General features: G+C 39.3%; 1 protein-coding gene across 1 annotated transcript in view; it reads left to right on the top strand.

The window, feature by feature from the left end:
• The window catches only part of LOC149255559 (uncharacterized), a 161,269-nt gene that overhangs the window by 47,576 nt on the left and 87,208 nt on the right, over window positions 1-26,485 (top strand). Inside the window, exons 2-5 of the mRNA XM_089457248.1 lie at window positions 5,225-5,528; window positions 5,707-5,811; window positions 6,020-6,081; window positions 6,178-6,266. Coding sequence (XP_089313374.1) covers window positions 5,225-5,528; window positions 5,707-5,811; window positions 6,020-6,081; window positions 6,178-6,266 — 560 coding nt within the window. The remainder of the gene's footprint in view (window positions 1-5,224; window positions 5,529-5,706; window positions 5,812-6,019; window positions 6,082-6,177; window positions 6,267-26,485) is intronic.

The raw sequence follows: 26,485 nt of genomic DNA, 5'->3' as shown, positions 1-26,485 counted from the left end.
GTGCTCCTGATAGGTCCATCTCTACACATATACGGGCAAAGGAGGTGTATTTTCCTCGCGGAGTTGCATCTGATATTTTTATAAAATGACCTAATTTATTGCTTATGGCTTTTAAGGATTTTGGTAGCCAATAATCTAAAGGTAGGGAGTAGAGTCTAATCCATACCGGTACCGAGGTGAATGTTTCTCGCTCTGGGACAAAATTCATCACCCATGGTCGCATGTAAAGTCCTGTAGCAACATAGAAGTATGGTCCCCCTTCGAACACTCTGTCTTTATCTTCTAGGTTTGTGAAAACCACTGTGAAGAAACCCTTGGACCCAAGATGAAGGGTTATTTCTCCCTTTGGCTTTCAATAATTCCTTATCCAAGTGTACAAAGCCTTCTCCATTGGTCATATCCCCATAAATTTGCAAATGACCGCATATGTCGCCATGTGATCTCTGTGCGTCTGTAGCGCCGAATCACGTAGGACAACCCGAGGTTTGATAGTTGGCCTAGGTTTACAGGGTCCAGTCACAACCTTTTGCTCAGTTCTCTGACTATTGTCGCTTGTCTTCTTCTCTTTTCTGACTTACTCATGACTCTCCTCTTGTTCATGATGTACGTTGCTTTCCGGCATTTTTTTACTTCAAAAAAATTAATTAATTGATACTAAAGGGTATTAATAATTTTTTCCACCCTTAAATGTTTAGGCCATGGTGTCTAAATATGAGGGACCATGCACCAAAATATTTTTACATCAAGACTCGAGAGATGCAAATCCCAATCTTTACTATCTAATGGTCGAGGGTGAGCCACCCATCCTAGTGTTGTATGTGGATTTCCTCTTTCTGACTGGGTCATCAAGACTCACAGAAGACTGCAAGAGGAACCTGACAATAGAGTTTGGCATGAAGGATTTTGGGACTGATGCATTACTTCCTAGGCCTAGAAGTATGGTAGGATGGAGGGATCTTCCTTGGTCAAGGGAGATACACTACGAAGATTTTGAAGAGATTCAGGATGCAAGACGATAGGCCTATGCCCACACCTATGATTACGAACTGGAGGAAGACAATTGCATCAGAGGATGAGGATGTGGACCCAACTTTGTACAAACAGCTCATTGGTTCGCTCATGTTCAACACCAGGCCAGACATCTGCTTCGCAGTCAACACTCTCAGTCAGTTCATGGTGGGACATAAGAGAGTGCATTGGTCAGTAACAAGGCACATTCTAAGGTATTTGCGTGGCACAGTCGAGTATGGGTTGAGGTATGCTTGAGGTGATGGTGTCAGGTTATGTGGTTTCACAGATGCAGATTGGGCAGGCAGTTTAGTGGATCAGAAGAGCACATTAGGGTGTTTGCTTCAACATTTGATCAGGTGTTTTATCTTAGTGGAACAGGAAGCCATGGCACTGAGCTTTGCAGAAGTAGAGTACATGGTATCTAGCATGGCCGCATGCGAAGCTATATGGCTTCGAAAGTTGCTAGTGAGTTTGTTTAGGCAGAAGATGGAGGCGACCAATATCTACTGTGATAATCAGAGTTGCATCATGCTCTCTGAAAATGCATTGTTCCATGATAAGTTGAAACGCATATACATATGATACCACTTCATTAGAGATTGTGTGCAATGTGGAGCAGTCCAACTACAGTGTGTTCCCATAGAGTAGCAGGTTGCGGATATACTCACAAAAGCTCTAGGGAGTGCTAAGTTCGTTTATTTCATAGAATAGATGGGTGTAGTGGAGAACTCTTTCTAGTATCGGGGACAGTAGACCAGTTCTTAGTTGCAGTAGTTGCAACAACAACAACAACATGAGATCAAATGTAGTGCTGGTAATGTTGGCAACAGTGTAGGAGGCACAATACAGTGTCCGCAACAGCGCAGATGCAATGGTTTAGCTACAAGGTTAGCTGGGGAATCAGAGTTTGCGCAGTATCTTGGTGGACAATGACAATATGTTGCTGATGTCAGACACCAGTGGAGTTGAGAGAACACCTTCCTTGCTAAGAGGGAGTGTTAGTTTTTGATGGATTTGGTAGCATTGGACAAGTGTTCAAGTCTCTACGCTGCTAAGGAACACGAGATCTCCAAAACCCAGAAAAGGTTTTGCGAGATCAGCTTGTGAAATGTCTTAATTAAATTAATTAGCCATCATTTAAATATTTCCTAAGTCTAACTTAGGAAAAATGGTTAATTAAAGTGAATTAATTAAGGAGATCGACTTATGCTCTTGAGACTTTTAGAAAATCACATGGATCAAGTCTGAAATGACCTGAGTCGTTGATGAAGATCTAATCATGGCCGTTGAAGCTCCAACGAGAGATTATAAGAGCAAGTCGATGGGATGGAGAAAGATACAAGAGGGGAGCGAGTTACCTTGGTAGATCGAGCTATCCAATTGCCGTGATTCAGCAAGGAAGAGAGTTTGAGCCAAAAGGAGAGCATCAGTGATTGAGGAAGCAACAAAGGAGAATTCTGGAGGAGTTTCCCAGCAGTTTTCCAATGTCGTAAAGGCAGGAAAAGGGAGGCCGAAATTATTCTGCAGAGTGGCTGAGCAGCCAAAAACCCCAGTGCGAGTTGCCGGAGAGAGGTCGTTTAAGTTGTCGAAGGTCAGGAAAGTCATCTAGAAGGCAGAAATAATTTTTCTAGAGGGTGGGGAAGGTAGGACGACTCACCAGGAGCTAGCTAGCAGGCAATGCGAATTGTTTTTAGTCTAGCAATGCGCATTTCCAGAAGGCACTGCAAGCAGACCTGTAGGAGGCCAGTTAATTTGCAGAGGGAGAAAATTCTCTCCTAGATATTTTGCCAAATATTTGCCGGATAATTGCCAGTGAGGCACCCAGATTATTGTACTCTCAGATTTTGTTGCATAATAATAAAGTAAACCCTCATCTGCTGCACTGGTTTTCCCTTTGGGGACGTTAGTCCAAAAATATTGGTGTCATTTTTATTGTGTGTGCATCTATTTCTCAGTTCCTGATTTATTTTCCACAGCGTATTTTATGGTGAAGATTGCAATTGTGAGTTATTCGTTAATTTCTGTAAACAATTAAACTGCTAACAATTAGGAGAATAATATCTAGTAATTGCAATCAAAGAATTTTCACACTAATCTCTCCCTTGATCCATTACTCTGGGTAACTGACGTAAGGAGGGTCATTCTTTTTGTTATCATCTCATCATTGATTTTCCCTTGACTCCATTTCCCTTGAATATTGGCACTGATCTTTTCATCCCTTCATCACCAATATTTCCTTTTCTCTTAAACCCAATTTGATCATTGGGGTTACTTAGTATATCACGTTCCTCCTTATTGCTCATGTCCTAGTGATTTTTTAAGAGATCCCCCCTTGAAGCCGGAGGAAAGCCAGCCTAAAGAGGCAAAGGTAGTCCTGAGCTGACAATGGGTGACCTATCGAGGTTTCACTTGGATTGTATGGCATGGTTGAAGGTTTCACCATTCTAACTTACAATTTGAGTGGTAACAGATCCAACACTTGACATGCAAAACATGCAGTATGGAGGTTTAGATACTTTAAGTGCTGAATGACCATTTGGCTATTGCCCATTAGTTTAATGGATTGAGGTTGTTTTTTGGTTATATCTACTTCACACACACCTGTGGTCTTGCATGAAATGTGGAGGCAGTTGCATCACAAATGAAACCTTCCCAGACTGTTCAGTTATTAGCTTCACAAGCCTTAGTCTGATCTAACATGTTGATAAACTCAATTCACCGCGGAACCAAAAGTTTGACCAGGTCAAAATCATCATGCCCAGATTCTGCACATGCAGTGTAGCTGACAATGTTCCATGCACGCTGGAGTAGGACTTTATGAGCAGTCTGTTTTGTGACAAATGAAACTGATGAATAGTGATATCCAAGATCAGAGCAGGACTCTAATAAATGTTATTCATGTGCCAATTTTGGTTACTCCATTTGCAGAAATTTTGTTCTGCAGGCATCTTCTGTAAGGAATAGAGAATAATACCCCATTTTTGAAGGGCCTGTTTCCTCGTATTATTAGGCATTTGATCCAAGAAAAATCTGTCTTCTTCTATGTCAATATGCTTAAAGTCCAACTGATCCATTGCTTCACCATAATACATTGCTTTGCTCTAATCCATTCCATAGTCAAGAATTTGTTGGAGTGACAGGGGCTGAGGCTTTTCTCTTGAAGGTGCCTCGTCTCTAGATTGTAACTGTACTGTATGTTCATACTGATCATCATGATTCAGCAGGGCCCTCTAGTGAGCAACCCCTTTATGGTTTAGGAAGAGATCCTGACTTGTGTATGCATAATGGAGCTGGGGGTCGGATGCATGATGATAGAAACCAACATTGGCTGCTGTTTTGGGCCACTTTGTCAACCATGCCCTTGTGAACACTACTACTGACAACTAGGGAGAACCGCATAGGACACAAAACCATATAATGAGTTGCTGTCATAGTTAGGTTAGAGGTGGAAATCAATAGACCTATGCATGGAGGTGGCAACACTGCTGTGTTTTCATTAGACTGTGCTAATGGGTTACTGTGCTGGCCCTGGCGTTCATCAACCATAGAGTGCAGGTGTGCAATTGAAGAGCCACTTGTGCATAGAAGCCCTGGTAAAATAATTTATGGCTATAATAATACTGAAAGAAGACAGAGGAGCTGACAAAACAGGATTTATATTCCCTGAGTTGGTCAGGCATGTGATAGAAGAAATTGGCTTGGCACAAATATTTCCAGTGAGGAAACATCCACAGGCAAGCTTACACACATCAATCCTGTAGCCAACACATTTGGAGGAGATGGAAGGAGGAGGAAACAACTACCAACAAATGTGTCACCAGACCACCCTTATGCACCGTTCCCAATATCTGAGAGCGCCATTGTAGTTGTTCCAGGCATCAATGAGAGCACAAAGGTCGAGGGTGCTGACATGGTTGCACACATGTCAACCATTGGTGCTGCACGGTGTGAGCTTAACCCCTTCTTGGGGAGGGAGGTCGGAGGCTGATTGTGGGCTACAGGTACCCTGCTGGAGGAGACAAGGAAATCAAGTTGCTAACTTTGTCTAAGTTTTGTAGTTGTACATTGTGCAAAGTTACTTTTAAAATTCAAGTATATGTTTATTCAGTCATTGAGATGCTAAATATAGACTATAGAATATAAACATTTGTGTTCTATTCAAAACTGCATGAAACATGATTTTGTAGTTGAACATGACTGCCATCTCAAGCAGGCTATTGAAGGAGGTGCATTTCAAAATGGAACCATAGATGCTGTTGTTTCTCCTGATATTCGGTCTGCTTTTGCATTTCCTTTCTTTAACTCATCTCTGGGAACCATGAGAGATTTTCAAAGATCAGCAGATGAGAATGCCAATCCAAATAAACCAACTCCAGATGCTATAAAAAGTTATTGGCAAGTTAGAACTATTGCAGGTCAAATGAGAATGCCTTCTTACCTTCAAAATCAAATAGTAAATGCTGCAAAGGAAATACACAGTTATGGAAATGGAGGATCTCTTCTTTTGGTATCTGGAGGTACCTTTTTGTTCCACATCTTTGTTTGATTTTAATTAATTTATTTTTGTTCAGCTGTCAATTTACTGATAATGACCTTTGAGCAAATTCATGGTTGGGTTGAGATGAATAAAACAAGTTTTGTCAATGTTCACTTTTTTTTCCACTTATTAGAGCTGTTCCTTTGCTTTTCTTTCAGGACACCCATTGAAAAAATACTGGCCAATTAATTGCCTTTTTCCTGATTCTTTTGATTTATTGCATACTGCCCATGGATTTCGGAACAGTGGCTTGATTCCATCAGGTAATCTGAAGCCCTGATGACATATTATTCCAGCTTTGTATGCATTCATGTTAATTTCTAGAATATTGAATTTTTTCATAGGATTGGATGTTATTATGTCTTATAATTCCAAGAATGATTTGCAGTTGGATCAATTTTCTCGATTTAAAAGAAATGTGAAAATGGGAGAATAATGATTGACTAGTGACATTTTTGTGCATTGGCAAAGGGGTTCAGTTTTGGGCTGTTGAAAATCCGCTTGTTAACTCAGTTGATCGTCTCGAGAAGAAGGTTTTATTCAGATCCATTTAAATGGAGAAGACAGATTGATTCGATTTTATTGGACCTTTTCACAATACACCTTGCAAATGTCTGTTCTGTATGCAGATCAGAGCAGGAGCTGAAGCTTTCATTGTGCAGCCACCATTGCTACCAGACCGTTTTACAAAATGGTGGGATGAAGCTAATAATAGAGGGTGTGTATTTCCTTTCATATTCCTACGGTTTGTTGTTTCAGGATTTTGTTTCTATGAATCCGAAGATCCTTTATTGCTTGTGATATGGGAAAAGATTATATCAACTATGGTGGCAACTTGCAAGCAAATATGTCTAACTTTGTTATCCTTCTGTTAATTTCTAAATTCCAAATCTGATTTTAATTTCTAGTAATTTTTATAACTCAGAAAATATTTCTCCAATTACTTATTATAAAATACACTAGTATTTTTAACTCAGAAAATTTAGACAGCAGAAGCAAAATATAGGAAATCAATCACACAGAAAATTTCCTCCCACTGATCTATTGGAAATAATACTGAGGGGGGGGGGTGAACCAGTGTTATCAAATCAATATAATTTTTCCATTTCCATATTAAGATTCATATACGCTACTTAAGTTAAGGCAAACCGCGTGTATACGCAATTGTGTGTAATGCAACAAGTGTATATCCAGTAGACTTATGATTCAGTTAGTTGATCCTTAATGAGTGCATCAGAACATTATTAACCATATGAACATTAAACAGGAGTAGTAAATAGAACAGATCATCACACACAAGAAGCACACATGAACACCATGATGTAAGGTGGAAACCCAATGTGGGTGAAAACCACCAGTTGCAAGTCGTCTCAATCTTCTTTTTAATAAGAAACTTCTTTTTACAATGTTTCTATACTGGTGCAGTCTTATACCAGTACACAGGTTGCTACCTGCAGAAGGCTACAATCTTTTCTCATTCTCCAGCTTCACCTGGAAGGGAGCTACAACCCCCTTAGCTCTTGTACTAGCCGATCCATTTACTAGTACGTAGGTGCCGGCCTACTAAAATGCTCCAACCTTTACTCGTTTTCCAGTTGCTGCTGGAAGGGAGCTACCACCCCCTTAGCTCTTGTACTAGCTGATGTACTAGTACGTAGGTGCCGACCTATAGAAGGCTACAACCTTCTCTTTCTTCCTCCAGGTACCACGTTTCATAAATTTTTAGATTGGATACTCCTGAAGCACAATGCCATAATTTGAAGGCCACATTTCATCCAATTTTCATACTGGTCCCATTAATATCATTGAAGCACACAATCAATCAACACTAGCATCATCAATCTCTGAATCACTCAATACTGAATCACTGAAACCCTGTCAACAAAATGCAGTCACCAGAACACAGAGCAGAACACTGAACTCTACAACAATATTCAGAACCAAATGTATCATCAAAAATCATGCATCAGAGTGCATACGCTACTTGGAAGTGCTGAACCAGCGTGTATACACAACTTCACCAAATCGACCAGCGTATATGTCATTAATTACTTATTCATAACTTCGCTGCACTTCCCGACTTCAGACATACCCAGATCATTACATATACAAAGATAATACGTATGTTAGCAACCAGATCTAGTTCATCAGATCACATAAAGATAAGTCATTTTGATGCTGATCCATTATAGATCTCATCCATCAATACTGAAGCTAAACATAATCAACCATCTGAATATGCAGAATACTGACACCAGTGAACAGTCATCAAAACTCATCAACAACCAGAAACACCTGTAACTTCAAACATCATAGCTCATATGGTATACGCTACTTAGATATATCTAACCTGCGTATGTACGCGCTTCTATCATAGTCAACCAGCGTATACATCTATAAATATTCATTCATGAGTTGCAGCTATTTCAAACTTAAGTTATACCCAGATCAGAACATTACATGCGTTAGTATACAGATCTAGAATAAACATGATCAAACCATATAGAGATGATTCATTCCAAGCCATTAGATCCTGATCTATCCTTAGATCTTGTTCTCCATCAACTGCTGAGATTCCTCCTTAGCTCAGATCAAGCAAAGCATCATGAACCCATAACCTGCATACTAGATCTCATACTTCATCAGATATTCAAGACTTTCTCAATGCATTTTCCTAATGATCTTCTTCTCCTTTTATAGTCTTAGGCCTTACTCAATACCATGGTCCAAAACCATTGAGAACCAATACTAGGGACCCAATACCTGGGTTCAATACTTCGGACACAATACCAAGGACCAAAACCATAGGTCTAAATACCACGGACCAAAAAATAAGCTTTCCCACATGTACGCGCTTTTCCGTGCATGAAAGTGTGTGCATACGCATACGCGACTTTTGATCAGAAATCCCGCGTGTATATGCGCCTTTGTATATAGTGAACCTACGTGTATACCCTACTTGGTATATAGCGAACCTGCGTATATACGCGACTTGGTACATAGTGAACCTGCGTATAACCTCTTCTTTCTTCATTCTTTGTAGTCTGATCATCAACTCTTTACTACTGACCTGCTGCACTATGATCTGTCATCTGTGTGAGTTACCATCAAGGACAACACTTGTATCATAATGCCAACAATCTCCCCCTTTGGACTTGATGGCAACAACACCAAATCACTCTCGCCCTTTGACATCAAGGGCAAAGGGCGGACCAAGATACTCTTTCCTTGATAAACATTCTGCTGTCCATACTTCCCCTGAGTGCCTGCTAAAATCTCTAAATGAGCTCCCCCTTTGTATATGCCAAGGTGTACCAATCTGTCCATGCTCCCTCTGAGTACATGCTGAAGTCTCTGCTCTACTGAAGTGTGCTGTTCATTCTCCTCCTGACTGTACGCAAGGTTTGCAAAAAGATGTTCTACAAGAAGAACATGACTCTATCATAAATGACCTTCCTATCACCAAGGACTCATGCATACATCTGTTTCCCAACCCAGTGGGGATATACCAATGTGGAAAAAGTCGAAGTCGGGATTAATTCAGCAAGGGTCCAAAAGTTGAAAAACTCGGCAAAGTCTGGAGTTTTTCGAAAAAGTCGGCAAAAAGTCGGCAAAATTAAAAAAATACAAAAATATTCATTTTTAAAAAAATCCGGACTTTTTCAATAAAATCCCGATTTTTTCAAAGAAAAAAAAATCATTAAAGAAACTACCACGATTTTTTGGAAAAAGTCCCGATTTAATCCCGACTTTTTCGATTTAATCCCGATTTTTTCGTTTCTTAAAAAGTCGGCAAAAAATCGGCCGATTTAATCCTTTTCTTGAAAAAATCGCGTTTTGGGGAATAAATCCCGATTTTATCGGGACTTTTTCCACACTGGGATATACCAATATCAAATGTTTGTACATGACTGAAATATTACATCATCCTTCCCATGCATAGTGGGGGTATAAATTCAAATTACATCTTATGACCAAAAGGGATTCATCAAATGACTATAATAGACAGAGACAAACTATTACATCATGAGTCTTGATATGACCTTTACATTGAATGATATACATGATATTTATAATAGAGACCAAACATCTAAATAAGATCATGATAGTCATCAGCAACTATCATACATAGTGTATGATTTGCTCCATAAGCATCAGTCAATAGCATCTAGACCAGCAACCTGTATAGCATCAACCTGTGACAAGATATGTTTGCATCAAATCATTCACTTTATATCATATGCGAGAAACACCATAGCCATCTCTCATCAAGATTTGCATGATCCAAGTATCATCACTTGGGAACATCTGCATCAATCAACATATGTAAGTATCAACCTATCATCATATAGGTAAGAACTCATCATTATCATGTCTCCAACAATGCAACTTTGAGTAATCATCCATGTATCCAGCATACTGTATATAGCACTATGTATCTTGAGGTCAAGATCTTTTGTCAAGACTTCTTGATATCATCAACAACAACAATCCTCATCCATGTGAATGCCAAGAACTATAGGAATCCTGCATCATAACTGTATTATATGTTGACAACAACATATGAGTGACTCATCATCAAGTAATGAATTTGTATATTCAAGCTTTGTACTTCTGCTTATGAAGATCACCATGTAAGCACCATATATGCATCATTAGAGAATCAACCACAGATCTGATCTGAACACCAACTATGTAACCCCAAGAATCATATGAGATTTTATCATGGAAAACTCATAACCATATCATAGCAAGATGTATCATTTAGCTATATGCCAACAATGTATTATTAAAAGTATATCCTCCCACTGAACCTGTGCCATCTTATTTACTGTCATATTTGATCATGCATATATCAGCAAGAAGTATCAAGGCATCATCATCAACAAGTTAGGATCAAAACACTTCTAAACATCTTACAAGTATCAAGACATTTCCACACCTCATCAGCAGACTGTAACCATTATCAAACAGAGCAAGTAATGGACTGAATCATATCAGACCCTTTTCCTGAGCCTGTCCCACTGCTTTTCTCAAACTGACATATACGCGACTGTGCACTGTCAAACTTGCGTATATACGCGACTTCTCTTTATGAAACTTGCGTATGAGATTGAGAACACTGAAGTTTTACACTTTCAACTTCCTCTAAGTCTGTTATGTCTGTACATTGTGCTGTGCCACATCTTTCTGACAGTACTTCCTTCTTCTTCCATATCTTCAAGTGTGATGATGTTTTCTCCTTTTGGTATGGTGCCCGTACTTTGTTCCTGCATTCCTTTGCTATATGTCCAAGCTTGTTACATGCATAACATCTTACATGTTTCATATTCCTTCTGTAGCAATCAACAGCTTTGTGACCAAACATATTGCAAGAAAAACAATATCCCTTAAAGTACCTGGAACGTGATGATCTTTCTGTGTGACGGTCTTGACCCATTCTACTTCTGCATCTGGCTGCAACATGTCCAAGATTATGACATACATAACATTCAACATTATTCATCGGAGGAGTAAAAGATTTTCTTTGAAAAATTTCTTTCCTTGGTTGTTGATGGGATTGACCTCTCATCTCCTTGTTGAGTATTTCAGATTGTGCATTAGAGTTCCTTGTATTATTTTGTGAACTAGATTCACCTTCAACAAATTCATGAAAACCAAGACCAGTTTTGATAGCAAGAGACCTTTGACTACTAAGAATATCATCCAAGATCTTAGTACTATCTTGAAATTGTAAGAGCTTATCCTTTTCTTCTAAGTTATCTTTTAGAATATTTACCTCAACCTGAAGTTGCTCTTCCTTTTCACGATACTGCTTCTTCATGTTTTCTTCAGCTTTTCTTCCTTCTTCCAACTGGTGTCTTAATTCAAGAACTTCGTTTTCTTGTTTTTCAAGAGCTTGGAGTAGTTCTTTATTTTGCTTATTTGATTCTTCAAGATCTTCTTTTAGTAAGAGGATTGTGGCTTCAAGAATTTCATAGTAACTGGATCTTTCTCTAAGTTTCTTGATTGTTGTGCTCCTTTCATTTACTTCATTTCTTAATGATGTCACTTCATCCTGCAACTTTTGACATTTTTCCTTGAATAGCTTCCTTACCTTGTTTCCTTCCTCTAGTTGAGCTTTTAGTTTGGTAGCTTCTTCTTTGAAGGCACATTCCCTTTTGTTCAATAGATCTTGTTGATCTCTAATTTTGTCTGTAAGCCTTTTAAATTCCGCCTCTATTTGATATCTTTCTTGCTCACCCATAAGAACAAATTCAGTTGTTTCGCTATCACTTTCATCATCTTCAAATGGATGGATAAATGTATCACCAGAGAATAAAAAATTCATACCTGATAGTTCTTTTGCTTGTTCATCTTCATTCTGAAGTGCTTCTTCCACATATTCCCCAATCGATTCTCCCACTGTCATAGCTCTTTTGAGATGTCTTCTTCTTCTTAGGCGCTTTCTTCTTAAGCTTCTTTCCTATTGATCTATGGATCTCCTTCAAGCGATCAAGCTTCTACCAAAGGATCTGCTCTGATACCAATTGTTGGAAATAATACTGGGGGGGGGGGTGAATCAGTATTATCAAATCAATATAATTTTTCCATTTCCATATTAAGATTCATATACACTACTTCAGTTAAGGCAAACCGCGTGTATACGCAATTGTGTGTAATGCAACAAGCGTATATCCAGTAGACTTATGATTCAGTTAGTTGATCCTTAATGAGTGCATCAGAACATTATTAACCATATGAACATTAAATAGGAGCAGTAAATAGAACAGATCATCACACACAAGAAGCACACATGAACACCATGATGTAAGGTGGAAACCCAATGTGGGTGAAAACCACCTGCTGCAAGTCATCTCAATTTTATTTTTAATAAGAAACTTCTTTTTACAATGTTTCTATACTGGTAGAGTCTTATACCAGTACACACGTTGCTACCTGCAAAAGGCTACAACCTTCTCTCATTCTCCAGCTTCTCCTGGAAGGGAGCTACAACCCCCTTAGCTCTTGTACTAGCCTCCATTTACTAGTACGTAGGTGCTGGCCTACTGAAATGCTCCAACCTTTACTCGTTTTCTAGCTGCTACTAGAAGGGAGCTACCACCCCCTTAGCTCTTGTACTAGCTGATGTACTAGTACGTAGGTGCCGACCTACAAAAGGCTACAACCTTCTCTTTCTTCCTCTAGGTACCACGTTTCATAAATTTTTAGATTGGATACTCCTGAAGCACAACGCCATAATTTGAAGGCCACGTTTCATCCAATTTTCATAGTAGACCCATTAATATCATTGAAGCACACAATCAATCAACACTAGCATCATCAATCTCTGAATCACTCAATACTGAATCACTGAAACCCTGTCAACGAAATGCAGTCACCAGAACACAGAGCAGAACACTGAACTCTACAACAATATTCAGAACCAACTGTATCATCAAAAATCATGCATCAGAGTGCATACGCTACTTGGAAGTGCCGAACCAGTGTGTATACGCAACTTCACCAAATCGAACCAGCGTATATGTCATTAATTACTTATTCATAACTTCGATGCACTTCCTGACTTCAGACATACCAAGATCATTACATATACAAAGATAATACGTATGTTAGCAGCTAGTTCTAGTTCATCAGATCACATAAAGATAAGTCATTCTGATGTTGATCCATTATAGATCTCATTCATCAACACTGAAGCTAAACATAATCAACCAATCTGAATATGCAGAATACTGACACCGGTAAACAGTCATCAGAACTCATCAACAACCAGAAACACCTGTAACTTCAAACATCATAGCTCATATGGTATACGCTACTTAGATATATCTAACCTGCGTATGTACGCGCTTCTATCATAGTCAACCAACGTATACATCTATAAATATTCATCCATGAGTTGCAGCTATTTCAAACTTAAGTTATACCCAGATCAGAACATTACATGCGTTAGTATATAGATCTAGAATAAACATGGTCAAACCATATAGGGATGATTCATTCCAAGCCATTACATCCCGATCTATCCTTAGATCTTGTTCAGCATCAACCGCTGAGATTCCTCCTTAGCTGAGATCAAGCAAAGCATCATGAACCCATAACCTGCATACTAGATCTCATACTTCATCAGATATTCAAGACTTGCTCAATTCATTTGCCTAATGATCTTTTTCTCCTTTTATAGTCTTAGGCCTTACTCAATACCATGGTCCAAAACCATTGAGAACCAATACTAGAGACCCAATACCTGGGTTCGATACTTCGGACGCAATACCAAGGACCAAAACCATAGGTCTAAATACCACGGACCCAAAAATAAGATTTCCCACATGTACGCGCTTTTCCGTGCATGAAAGTATGTGCATATGCATACGCGACTTTTGATCAAAAATCCCGCGTGTATACGTGCCTTTGTATATAGTGAACCTGCGTGTATAACCTGCGTGTATACTCTACTTGGTATATAGCGAACCTGCGTATATACGTGACTTGGTACATAGTGAACCTGCGTATAACCTCTTCTTTCTTCATTCTTTGTAGTCTGATCATCAACTCTTTGCTATTGACCTGCTGCACTATGATCTGTCATCTGTGTGAGTTGCCATCAAGGACAACACTTGTATCATAATGCCAACATGATCTTCACTTTTAATTATCAGAATAATGAGGTTCTCTTACTGGGAGAATGGCCCCTTGAAAAAATTACAAGCTACAACATATTTTCTGGCATCTCTATCTCTGTACATCCCTCAGAAAAATTCTGGAACAAACCCTCAAGCAGCAGCGTTGCTCCACCAATATGTACAGCCCCTTGTGCGAGTTGAAGCTCAACTTGTGTGCACTGTATGGCCCCTTGTACGAGTTGAAGCTCAACTTGTGCATGCTATATGGCTGGTTCTGTGGCTCGTGTGAGGCTTCAGTTCATCCAAATCGACCTCCTCCTTCCACAACTGGCACGACCCTACAAAATCAGCTGCTGGGGTGTCTTCCTTGCCGTACAAATATCTTTTGTAAGCTTTCCTCTCTTAGCCTTGAGTATCACACTCACTCTCAAAATCGTGTCTTTCTCCTCTCCTTAGGCCTGCTTTTATAATTTCTCAATGAGCCAAATCCCTTAACCCTAATCTCCAAAGTGATGGATGGCTATGATTAAATCTTAACCCACTTGAGATCAATGATTGAAATTAAAACAAATTCACTAAAACAAATAATTTACATTTCCTTAGTTTCCTCAGCTCAATAACTGACATTAATTATGTTGAAAATTGTTATTCATGAAGTCAAAGGCTGTCCAAGTAGGCCCCATTTGGATACCTTATTTTTGAAGGCATTTTTATTCCAATTATCTAGCTCAAATGGGGGCACAAAATATATGCTTGGAAAGCTTATTCGATACCTTTCCAAGGATATATGGTGTTATCCTCCACAATATCCCAAGGTTGAGAAAGGAGATCGATGGATGTAACCTCAAACCACTTAGGGTTTAGCAGCTAGCCCTGCAAAACCAGAGAGGGTTCTCTCTATAAAGCTCACAACCAAATATGACTGGAGTGGGAAAAAGATATTAGGCTAGGTATTACAACACTAGGGTTTAAATATTTTAAGGTTTTGTTGGATCAAGAGTCAAAATCAAGGAACTAGGTCAGGTCTCAAGGGTTCAGTTGCAAGAGATATGAAGGAGCAAGGTAGGTATGCTTTTGTGATACTTTGGGACTTTGTCGATGTAGTGTAGGGTGGAAAAACAAAGATTCAAAATGAGCATGGCAAGCATGAATTCATTTATCAGAAGATAGGTAACATAAACATGAAATTCCTAACAAAACAGAGCTTAAATTTAAAAATTCTGTTTAAAACCTCTTAGGAAAATCACTGAAGAGCATAGATATGGAAAGGAGATGAAATTATCATTCATATAAACTATTAACAGAAGAAAAACATTATCACAAACTCATAACACAAGAATTCCTAAATAATAGCTGCAACTGGCCTTTGATTTCCTGTAAAAGATGATGAGTACAAGCTCCAAAACTTTCACTCTCTGATGTCCAACAACTAATACTTCAAAATCTGAAATATTTATACAATGTTTTACAGAAAAATATCTTGAAACAAACTTCAATATTTATTACAAAAATTCCTAAAATAGATCAAAACTACTAAAATATTATTTTGCTGATTTTTGGTGTTGTTCTGGTGTAACTGAGGCCTTGAATGAACATTTCTGTTACTCCTGCTGTTTGATGAACTGCATGCTGTTCCATTTTTCCTGCAATCGGTTCTGAGAACTATTGTAACAAATATGCAATGCTGGCTCCTTCTACTGCTCTTTTTCTATTAAAAGTGAGCCAGGGGACTGATTCTTCCTCTGCCGTTGACCCTCATCGAAATCGCATCCAGATCGGGCTTCTGTCTTATCGCAATCACAATATAGACAAAGAGCGTTAACACTGATTTTTCATGTTTTTTTACAAAAGGCGGACCTGAAAACTTAAACACCGCAATTTATAAAATATCGCATCCATAGGGCTTTATCGCAATCACATCTGGACGGAAGACTTTACACTCTTCCATAGTACTTTCGCTGATGGACCGAACACAATATTTTATTAAGAACCAATTTATAATATATCGCATCCCTCCGGGCTTATTGTAATTGTAAACGCAATCGCTACCGAAAACCGGGAGTCGAGACTTACCGCAGTCGGGGGAAACACTGTGCGGGGGAAAGAGGCTTAAGGTTAATGCAATCGCTGGGGTCCAGGGGCCGGGATTGTTATCGTAGTCGGGTCTTAATGCTGTTGGGAGCTATCGATGGGGTATCAACGCTGGACGTATTGCAATGCGGGATATAAAGTGGGAGGAGGGATTTAAGGCGGGATGCAATGTAGGATGGGGGATAGTCCGACGTGGGATATCGCTGCAAGACTGTTTGCAGGATTGTCCGATGCGGGATCCCGCAATCGCATCGGGAAGGGGGTATGGAGCATTGTTATTTGTTTTATGTATGATATGCCGATTGCGGTAATGCGATGCGATATATATAAAAGGGACTTTAATATGATTAACGAATGCTTTGAAATATTTAAAGCAAAAATGGAACAACGACTAGAGTTTGGAACTATTATTTAAAGAATGGACTTCGGCTAGAGTTAAGTGTATAGTAAATAATGGAAATGCGGCTAGAGTTTGGGAATTAATGTAAAATATGAGTGTTCCAAGGGAAAAAAGGGTTTTAACTTAGGATTTAAGAATTTCCCAAGGAAAAAGGGATTTTAAAGGGAATGAGGGGATTTATGAGGGAAGTTGAGGGAGTGATATGAAATATGAATGGGATGTCGAAACAAGCTGAAATCTCCTTGAACACATTATTTCTCCTAATTACTACTCCCATAGTGTTTAACCATAAGTGATGTCATGACTCTTTTGATCATTTTGATGACTCGACCTATTGATGACATCTAATGGAGTATGAAACCGACCATGAGATGAGACTGAGATGGTGATCAAGACTTTTACTGATGACTCATCATAATGAGTAATGACACGACCAAAATAGCATTGGACCATGAAGTGGAGGGAGTAGTAACGACCTAGAACTAACCAATGATCAAATTTTATTTGAAAATATAACAATTTGACCTAATAACCCTATCAACAACTTTGTAAGAGCATATTTGATCATTGGTCACTGGCAAGACTAACAGGCACTAACATATGGCATGCCTTCTAACTCTTCACAGTTGAGGAGAAATGATTTTCTGAATATTCATTATACATTCTGCCAGTTGCACAAGTCAACCCAACTAGTGGACAAGTTGGCCCTGCTCTAGACTCCAGATGCATTATAAATAGGCGTGAGAAGGAGCATTTCTAGCCACCCCTCAAGCAAGTTCAGTTCTGTTTTATTGAGCAAGAGTAGATCTGAGGTTCATACCTCATGAACCATTAAGTGAAGTGAAGTAGAGTTGGAAAGTCCCTAGTGAATTATTTACCAAGCTGTGGAAGGGTTTTTGGCACACTTTTTGAAGGTTTACCATTTTTCTGTCTCTTTTGGTTCTGGTTTAAAGGAGGCCGATTTTTGGCGTGAAGGATGTCGAGTCCTACTTTAAAAGAGGCTGAGTTCAGCTTTGTTGAGAGGATGAGTCTTGTTGAAGTCTAGGTCTGTTCTAAGAGGCTAAATTCTGTCCTATTGAGGTCTGTTCTAGAAGCCGAGTTTTGAAGGAGGACGAGCTCTAGCCGAGTTCTGTGTGCTGGTTTGGAGGAGGCCGAGCTCTGATTCATCAAGACTGTCAAAAGAGAAGTGACAACAAATTTGTCAAAGTTAAGTACAGGTTGCCAAATTGAAGCCTGCAAATTTGTAAGTTGGTGCATATAGAGGACTGGTCCCCTCATCCTCTTGACAGGTTGAAGCCTGCAATTTTTCTAAGTTGGTGCTTATAAAGGATTAGCGTCCTCACAAGTGGTTGTAATAATTTGAACATTGTTTGGAAAGCATTCAAATTTTCTTTCTTCAAGTTTGGATTTCCACTTTTATCTCTTGTCCATGCATTGTGTTGATGATTGACCATTTGATGTGATTTCAATGTTAAGATTAATAAAGTGAAAAATAATTTAATTTGTGTGACACTGGTTCACCCCCCTCTTAGTATCATTGTGTATTTCCAACAATTGTGAAGAATTTCAACACCCATTCTGGTTATCAGTTTTCCTTATCACTCGATGCATTTAGTTTTAAATCCAAGCATGGTAACAATTCTAAAATCTGGAAATGACAATATTTTTCTGAAAACACAAATTTAGAGATTTCACAACTGCTGAAATTGCAGAAATAAAACACAACAAAATTATGACAGCCACACACAAAAAATAACACTGGTTTTTTGGTCAATGTGACCCTGGAAAAACCCCCCTACAACTCTTGGGGAAAATCAACTTGAGAGCTCTTTTTTTTCTTTTGAAAATGGTTTTACAGAGAAACTGAATACATAGTAAAAATTCCAGCAACCACAAATTACAACTTATCTCGATTTCCGTGCTTGAATTCCACCTCGAAAATCGTGCCAATCAACAAACTGCCAAAACAGAGATTTTTCCAGCAATAAAACAACACTAAATGCTGTATGACTTGCCTCGAAAATCATGCCCATAACCTGTTGTACGGACCTTATGAATTTCAGCAGTACGACTGCCTCAAAATTCGTGCCCAAAACTTGCCTCAAAATTCATGCCCTTACTGCTGTCCCTCTTCCTCGATTTCTGTGCCTTTCTCCTGCTGTACGATTTTGCCTTGAGATGCGTGCCAATAAATGCTGCTGCTCAGATTTGCTGAAATGTCTTTTCGCTGCTCTCCTTCACTTCCTCACTGCTCATAAATTTTCTCCTTGCTCTCTCTTCTCTTTCTCTCAAAAAATCATGAAAGAATGAATTGATCTTTTTCTCTTCTCTTCTCCTTTTACTCTCTAAATGACCTTTTGGGTTACCCTAAGATCTAATGGTTGAGATTCATTTAGATCTAGGGATGAGAATAAATGTGGATTTAATTCTCACTTTTTATTTTTTAGCTCACCCACTTAAATAAAGACCCACATAGCCTTTTATTTCCATAGTCACTTTTTCACTTTCTAATTCTTCATTGACTTTAATAAAGTCACATTTAAATTAGAATGTAACTTTACCACTTATAAAGTCACTTTTAAATTAAATTGACTTTACCACTTATAAAGTCACTTTAGGAGAAAAGTACAAATAAATTTGAACACTTTTCCCTAGGCCAAAGATCGAAGCCTTAGGGAACCACTTGTCTTCTGGTACCTAAATTTTAACACTCCCTCTTATCGAGGAAAGTGTTCCTCACCACTCCCATCTTGTCTTTGAAGTAGACATGCTTGCCCCGTGGTAAGGGTTTGGTGAAAATGTCCGCTACCTGCTCATTTGTGGAAATGTACTCAAGTTTGATAGCTCCCTTTTGGACATAGTCTCTAATGAAGTGATACTTGATCTCAATATGCTTTGACCTGTCATGAAAAACTGGATTCTCCGTGAGTTTTATGCAACTCTGATTATCATAGTAAATTATTGAAGGTCTCAATGCCTGACCAAATAGACCAAAGTTCAAACAACATGTTGCGAAGCCATATGGCCTCACAACTAGCCAAACTAGCAACCATATATTTTGCCTCAGTTGAGCTCAATGCAATTGACTGTTGTTTCCTGCTAATCCATAACACAACTGTTGAACCCAACCTAAAACAACACCCGAAAGTACTTTTCCTATCTGAAGCACAACCTGCCCAATCTGAATCCGTGTACCCTGCCGGTCTCACTACATTACCCTGTCTATAATCCAGACCAAAATCCACAGTCCCCTGCAAGTAACGAAGAATGTGTTTTGCAGCGACCCATTGCACTCTCCTGAGCTCACACATGAATTGACTCATAGTGTTAACTGCAAAACATATATCTGGTCGAGTGTTGACCAAATACATCAATTTACCAATCAGTTGTTTGTATAGAGTAGGATCCACCAACTCGGAATCAAAAGCGTAAAGCTTCTTCCAGTTAGTGATCATAGGTGTGTAGACATGGGTTTGCAGTCCTCCATACGAAATCTGCTAAGAATATCCACAATGTACTTCCCTTGTCCCAGGAAGAAATGCTCGTCCTCTTGCCACACCTCCAATCCCAGAAAATAATGCATCAAGCTGATATCCTTTATCTCAAACTCTGAAGCAAGATCTTTCTTGCAACCCTCAATGAGTCTCTCTGCACCAATGATGATCAAGTCATCAACATACAACACCAAAATGAGAGGCTCCTCACCCACCATAATGAAGTATAGATTCGGATCAACCTCACTCTTTTTGAAACCCAACTGCTGCAAGTATGTAGCAATCCTTGAGTACCAAGCTCTAGGAGCTTGCTTCATGCAATAGAGTGCCTTTTTCAATTTGCATACATGAGACTCCTTCCCATGCACCTCAAAGCCCTGGGGCTACTCAATATAAACCTCCTCTTGAATGAAGCCATTGAGAAATGCGGTCTTCACATCCATCTGGTGGATCTTCCAACCCATTTCTACTGGAATCGATATAATGGAGCGAATAGATGTATACCGAGCTACGGGAGCGAAGGTCTCCTCATAGTCAACTCTCTCTACTTGTGAGAACCCTTTCACCACAAATCGAGCCTTGAACTTCTCGATGTTGCCATCTGCAACATGCTTTATCTTGTAGAGCCATCTGGAAGTAATAACTGATTTACCTTTAGGCCTCGAGACTACCTCCCAAACATCGTTCTTCATAATAGAAGAATACTCCTCCATCATGGCCTCTCTCCAGACCTGCTGGCTGGCTGCCTCCTCATACCTAGAAGGTTCAGAGTCAACAATGCTTGTTACCAATGCCATGTAACTACAGAACCACTCAGGTGGTTTACTCTATCTAACCTGTCTCTTTGGTCCAACAATTGATGTGGCCTCGCGCAAGGTATCTTGAAGCCACTTGGGCTTCCTCTTCCCTGAGCATACTTCTCCCATCGGAGTGAAAGAATCCTCATCATCGTCAGAAGCCTGAACTCTTGAAGGCTTGTCAATTGACGTCATGCTTGAATCTGTTCTTGTAGATGCTGAAGTACCGTGCGAACTGTCCATTAGTGGACTACCCTGTGAACTGCTCTGTGGACTGCCCTGCATGCTGCTCGAAGAACCACCCACCTAACTCTGAGAGCCACTGCTCACTGATGGACCTGACACTGTAATTGATGTACCTCCTGATCCCTGTGACTGACTCAGCTACTCCTGAGGGTCTAGTGACTCTGGATACTCTAATTCCCATGACCTCCTGAAAGCTCTCTCCTCCTCGAACTTCACATCCCGCCTGATAACCACTTTCCTCTGCGCAGGAATATAAATCCGATAAGATTTTGAGGTCTCGCTATAACCCACAAAGATGCCCTGGTATGCAGTGGGCTTTAGCTTGGTCTTGTTCTCCTTGGGGACATAGGAATATGTAAGGCACCCAAAGATACGTAAGTGCCCAACATCATGCTTCTTCCCAGAAAAAGCCTCCTCCGGAGTCACATTCAACAACTTTTCTTCAAAAAGCCATAACTTCATCCAGAAGCCGTTTTTAGAGCTGTTTGTTTTGAATCAGCCTAACTTTTTGAGATCTTTCCATTGGAACACTTAGTTTCAGCATCTACATCGTCAATTTCTGTTAAAATGGAAAGTCCATGCCAAGTTATTCTTGACAGCACCAACTACTTCCAATGGTGGTCCTACATTATGGATTTACTTAGAAGTAAAGTTTTTTACAAAATAACCTCAAGCCAAGAAACCAAACCTCAAGATGAAGATAAGGCAGCCAAATGGGAAAATAGGTAAGATCAAGCACGTGGGTTGATAGGGATGTCTATTTCTCCAGACCTTAGATTCCATATCGCAGAACTTGATACTCCTAATGAAGCAATGAAACAACTCACTAAAATTTTTGGAATTAAAAATGAAATTAGAGCCCATCAACTCAAAAATGAGTTGCTTACATTGGACCCCAATAATTTTTCTTCCATTGAAGATTTTTTGTCCAAGTTCAAGACACTTAGACTTCTCTTGGAAGGTGTTAAGCTTAAAAAAGAAGATGGTAGCCTTATCTATTCCATTCTTACTAAGTTGGGACCAGCCTACTCTGTGTTTGTTTTCACCTTCCATTCTACTAGATAAGCCTTTATTTCTCAAGGACAAGACTACAAGTCCCCCTCTTTTGATGCCTTTTGTGATTCTTTAATAAGAGAACAAGAAAAGCTCTTATATCTTGGTCTTCTTAATCTTCGAAACTCTTCTAAGAAAACCTTAGCCGCCCAGCAGCAACCAAATTCAAAGAATCCTAAGAAGCAGTTTCCAAAAAAGAATGGTCCTAAACCAAACAAGGGTCCTAAGCAATTTCAGTCTCAAAATGAAAAATCATTTCAACAAAATGATAAGGCAAATAAAAACAAAGGGAAGAAGACTGATAGACATTGCCACTTTTGTAATCGAGATGGCCACTTAGAATCCAAATGCTTTAAGAAGATGGAAGCCTTGGAAGTAGCAATGAAGAAGCATAACATCCATTTGGAGCACTCTTCAACTTTCTGCATGTGGTTGTCAAGCATCTCGGCCTGGTTATGCACTAGATGTATCTTCTTCTTCTCATTCTCATGAGTGGCTCATTGATTCTGGAGCTTCTTATCACATGGCCAAAAGCAAAGCCATGTTTTCTTCTTTAAATGATTGTAACACCAAAAATATATATGTTGGTGATGATAGATCTCTTAGTGTTGTAGGGATTGGAACTGTTCATCTAGGCAATGGTCAATTTAATGATGTATTATGTGTTCCAACCTTATCTTGCAACCTTCTATCTATATATCAGATAACTCATTTAGGTGAAGGTAAAATCGTTGAATTTTCACCTCACGATGTTGTAATTAAGGACCTAAGAGATCCTAGACAGATTTTTGCTACTGGCATTGCTGATGATTCTACAAGGTTGTATAAGTTTAACAACTTTGGGTCATCAAATCTTCCCTCGGTATTTGTTGCTCATAATGATGAAGTGAGCAAACTTTTGCATGAGCGATTTAATCACTTAAACTATCGCTCCCTTCAGAATCTATCTAAAGAAAATATGGTGACAGGTCTTCCAATGGTATCTTGCAGAGATGCTGTTTGTTCCGGATGTGTACTCGGAAAAAATCATCAGGATAGTTTTGAAAAACGTACCTCTTGGCACGCCTCAACCCCTTTACAACTCGTGCATAGTGATTTATGTTGTCCATTTCCAGTTGTTTCATTCTCTGGCTACAAATATTTCTTAATTTTCATTGATGATTTCTCTAGACGCACTTGGGTATACTTCTTAAAACTCAAGAGTGAATTATTTAACATGTTCTTGGCCTTTAAGGCCTTTGTTGAAAAACAATCTGGACATCAAATTCTTAAGCTAAGATCTGATAATGGCGGAGAATATGTTAACAACAAATTCATCAACTTTTGCACTGAGAATGGAAATGCAACATACTGTTCCATATACTCCACAACAAAATGGTGTAGCTGAAAGGAAGAATCGCACCTTAAAGGAAATGGCTAATTGCATGCTTCAATCTAAAGGACTTAGTCTTAATTTTTGGGCAGAAGCAATTAACTGTGCAAATTACATAGTAAATTGCACTCCTACTAAGGTTTTAAAGAATATCACTCCAGAAGAAGCATGGAGCTCAATTAAACCAGATGTAAGTCACTTTCGCGTTTTTGGAAGTGAAGCATGGGCCCATATTCTAGATGAGAAACATAAAGCTTTAGAACCTAAGAGTGAAAAATGTATTTTTGTTGGATATTCTGAAGATGTCAAAGGATATAAACTTATTCCACTTAAGTCCAAAAATGTTATCATTAGAAGAGATGTAAAGTTTGCTGAAAATATATCGGCCTACGAGCCTAGTTCGACGGATGTGCCACCTCTCTCTATCCCTTCTACTTTTGAAAATATTTCTTCTTCAGAAGATGACAGTGAGGATGACAACCCTCCCCACCTTCTCAGGATCCTCCTTCAGCTCCTTAGCTTCCAAAATAGGTCTGTGCTACTCGAGATGCAGCAGGTGCTCTTACAGGTGATCCTACAGATCAACAACGTACACGTTCTTAGTTTGATAGAGCCTCTTCTTTACTGGCTCAAGCTTCAACGAATTGTGATCCTGACACCTTTGCAGAAGCTTCAGGCCATCCAGATTGGGACACAGCTATGAATGAAGAATATCGTTCATTATTGGCAAATGATACAGGGGACCTTGTTCCTCTTCCAAAGGGACGAAAACTTGTTAGATGCAAATGGGTTTACAGAACCCAGTTTGGACCAGATGGAAAAGTTGTTAAACATAAAGCTCGTCTTGTTGCTAAGGGTTTTTCACAAGTTGAAGGCATTGACTATGCTGAAACCTTCTCCCTTGTTGCCAAAATGAACTCTATCTGCCTTTTTCTTTCTGTTGCTGCCTCTTTCAAATGGGAAGTCCATCAGATGGATGTTAAATCTGCCTTCTTGTATGGGGACTTGCATGAAGAAATCTATATGGAACAACCCACTGGCTTTATACAAACAGACTCCACCCTTGTATGTCGGCTTAAGAAATCCATTTATGGTCTCAAGCAAGCCCCTTGGGCTTGGTATGCTAAAATGGATAGCTTTCTTTTAGAAACTGGCTTTTCTAGGTATCATTCTGACAATACTGTCTACACCAAGAAAGTGGGTAAGTCTCTTATCATTCTTGTTCTTGATGTTGATGATCTTATCCTTACTGGTAATGATCCCAACCTTATAAACCATGTGAAGTCCAACGTTAAAAAGAATTTTGAAATGACAGACTTAGGACCCTTGCATTATTTTCTTCGTCTTCAAGTCTTGCAATCCAAGAAAGGTATTTCCCTTTCCCAGTCCAAGTATGCCTGTGATCTTCTACGCCATTTTCACATGGAAGACTGTAAGCCAACCTCTTCTCCCTTTCATTCTAGAGCCAAACTTCCAGTCACTTGTACTTCCCCTGAAGGTTATGCTACCTTATACTGTCAACTTGCAGGAAAACTTTTGTATCTGACCCATACTTGTCCTAACCTTTCCTTTGCTGTTGGCCTTATTGCTCGGTTTATGCAAAACCCACATGAAAGTCATTGGAAAGCAGCTAAAAGAATACTTCGTTATGTTTGAGGAACAATTCAGTTTGGGATTCATTACAGTGCATTCATTCATTCATTCGTTATTGGTTGGTTTCACTGATTCTGATTGGGCTAGTGACCCTAATGAACGGAAGTCTACTGCAGGTTATGTGTTCACTCTTGGTTCAGGACCTATTACATGGGCTTGCAAGAAACAAAGTGCCATTTCTCTTTCTTCAGCAGAAGCAGAGTATCGTGGTGCTGTAGAAACTAGTAAGGAAGCCGTGTGGCTTCGTTAGATCCTGCCAGAGTTCGGCTTTCAGCAACATCATCCGACTACACTTTTGTGTGATAATCAAAGTGCCATTCAACTATGCAAAGATCCAGTCCAACATCAGCACATCAAACACATTGAACTGCAAATGCACTTCATCAGAAAGCTCATTCATGACCATGTTCTTGAAGTGCAATATTGTTCAACAGATGATCAAGTTGCAGACATCTTTACAAAGGCTCTCACAGAAGCGAAGTTTACTAAACTTCGATTTATGGTTGGAGTTCATGAAGTTGTCACTAAGGGGGGATAGGCTCTAATGTCTCCTTCCTTCTCCTATTGTGTCATATTTGTACATCCTTCAATCCTATCCCAAGTTGCTCTTAAGGGGGGATGTTAGGATATTCCGACACATAGGAAATAGTTAAGTATAACTTGGTCTAGTGTAGAATTAGGTAAAGTGTGTTTCTTTACTAGGTACTTTTGTAACTTACAATCCGACGGTCACGATATGTTCTAGACATGAAGTGATCCGACGGTTCATTCTCTCCTCGGTATTACTGACACTTGATCCGTGGTTTAACACCCGATTGGTCCATGATCTCTATTTAAAGAGCATGGAGGGTCATTTGTAGGGTAATCGTTCATGAGAGAAGCTTATGTAAATTTTCATTCTTTTTTTAATAAATTGCGTGAAGTGGTCACGCTGGCTCAGGCCGTGGACTGTTTCCCTCTTTGAGGGTTTTAACCACGTCATGAATATTGGTGTATTGATCTGTGATCTGTTTGTGAGTGGTGTTCCTTGGTGTTTTGTCTGAGGAACTTACCCTGTAAATTCCTACAAGATAAGAAATCTTATTGTTGTATATCTAGCTGTAGGAGCAAAGCTTACTCGTAATCAATACCTTCTTTTTGTGAGAAACCCCTTGCCACAAACCTTGCTTTGTATTTATCAATGCTCACTTCTACAACATGCTTT

The sequence above is a fragment of the Pinus tabuliformis genome, chromosome 7, assembly GCF_031772625.1.
Source record: "Pinus tabuliformis cultivar Carrire ecotype Pingquan chromosome 7, CPIR1, whole genome shotgun sequence".
NCBI classification, from domain to species: Eukaryota; Viridiplantae; Streptophyta; class Pinopsida; order Pinales; family Pinaceae; genus Pinus; species Pinus tabuliformis.
Note: the sequence above shows the minus strand (reverse complement) of the source record. Positions and strands in the feature narration are given on the sequence as shown.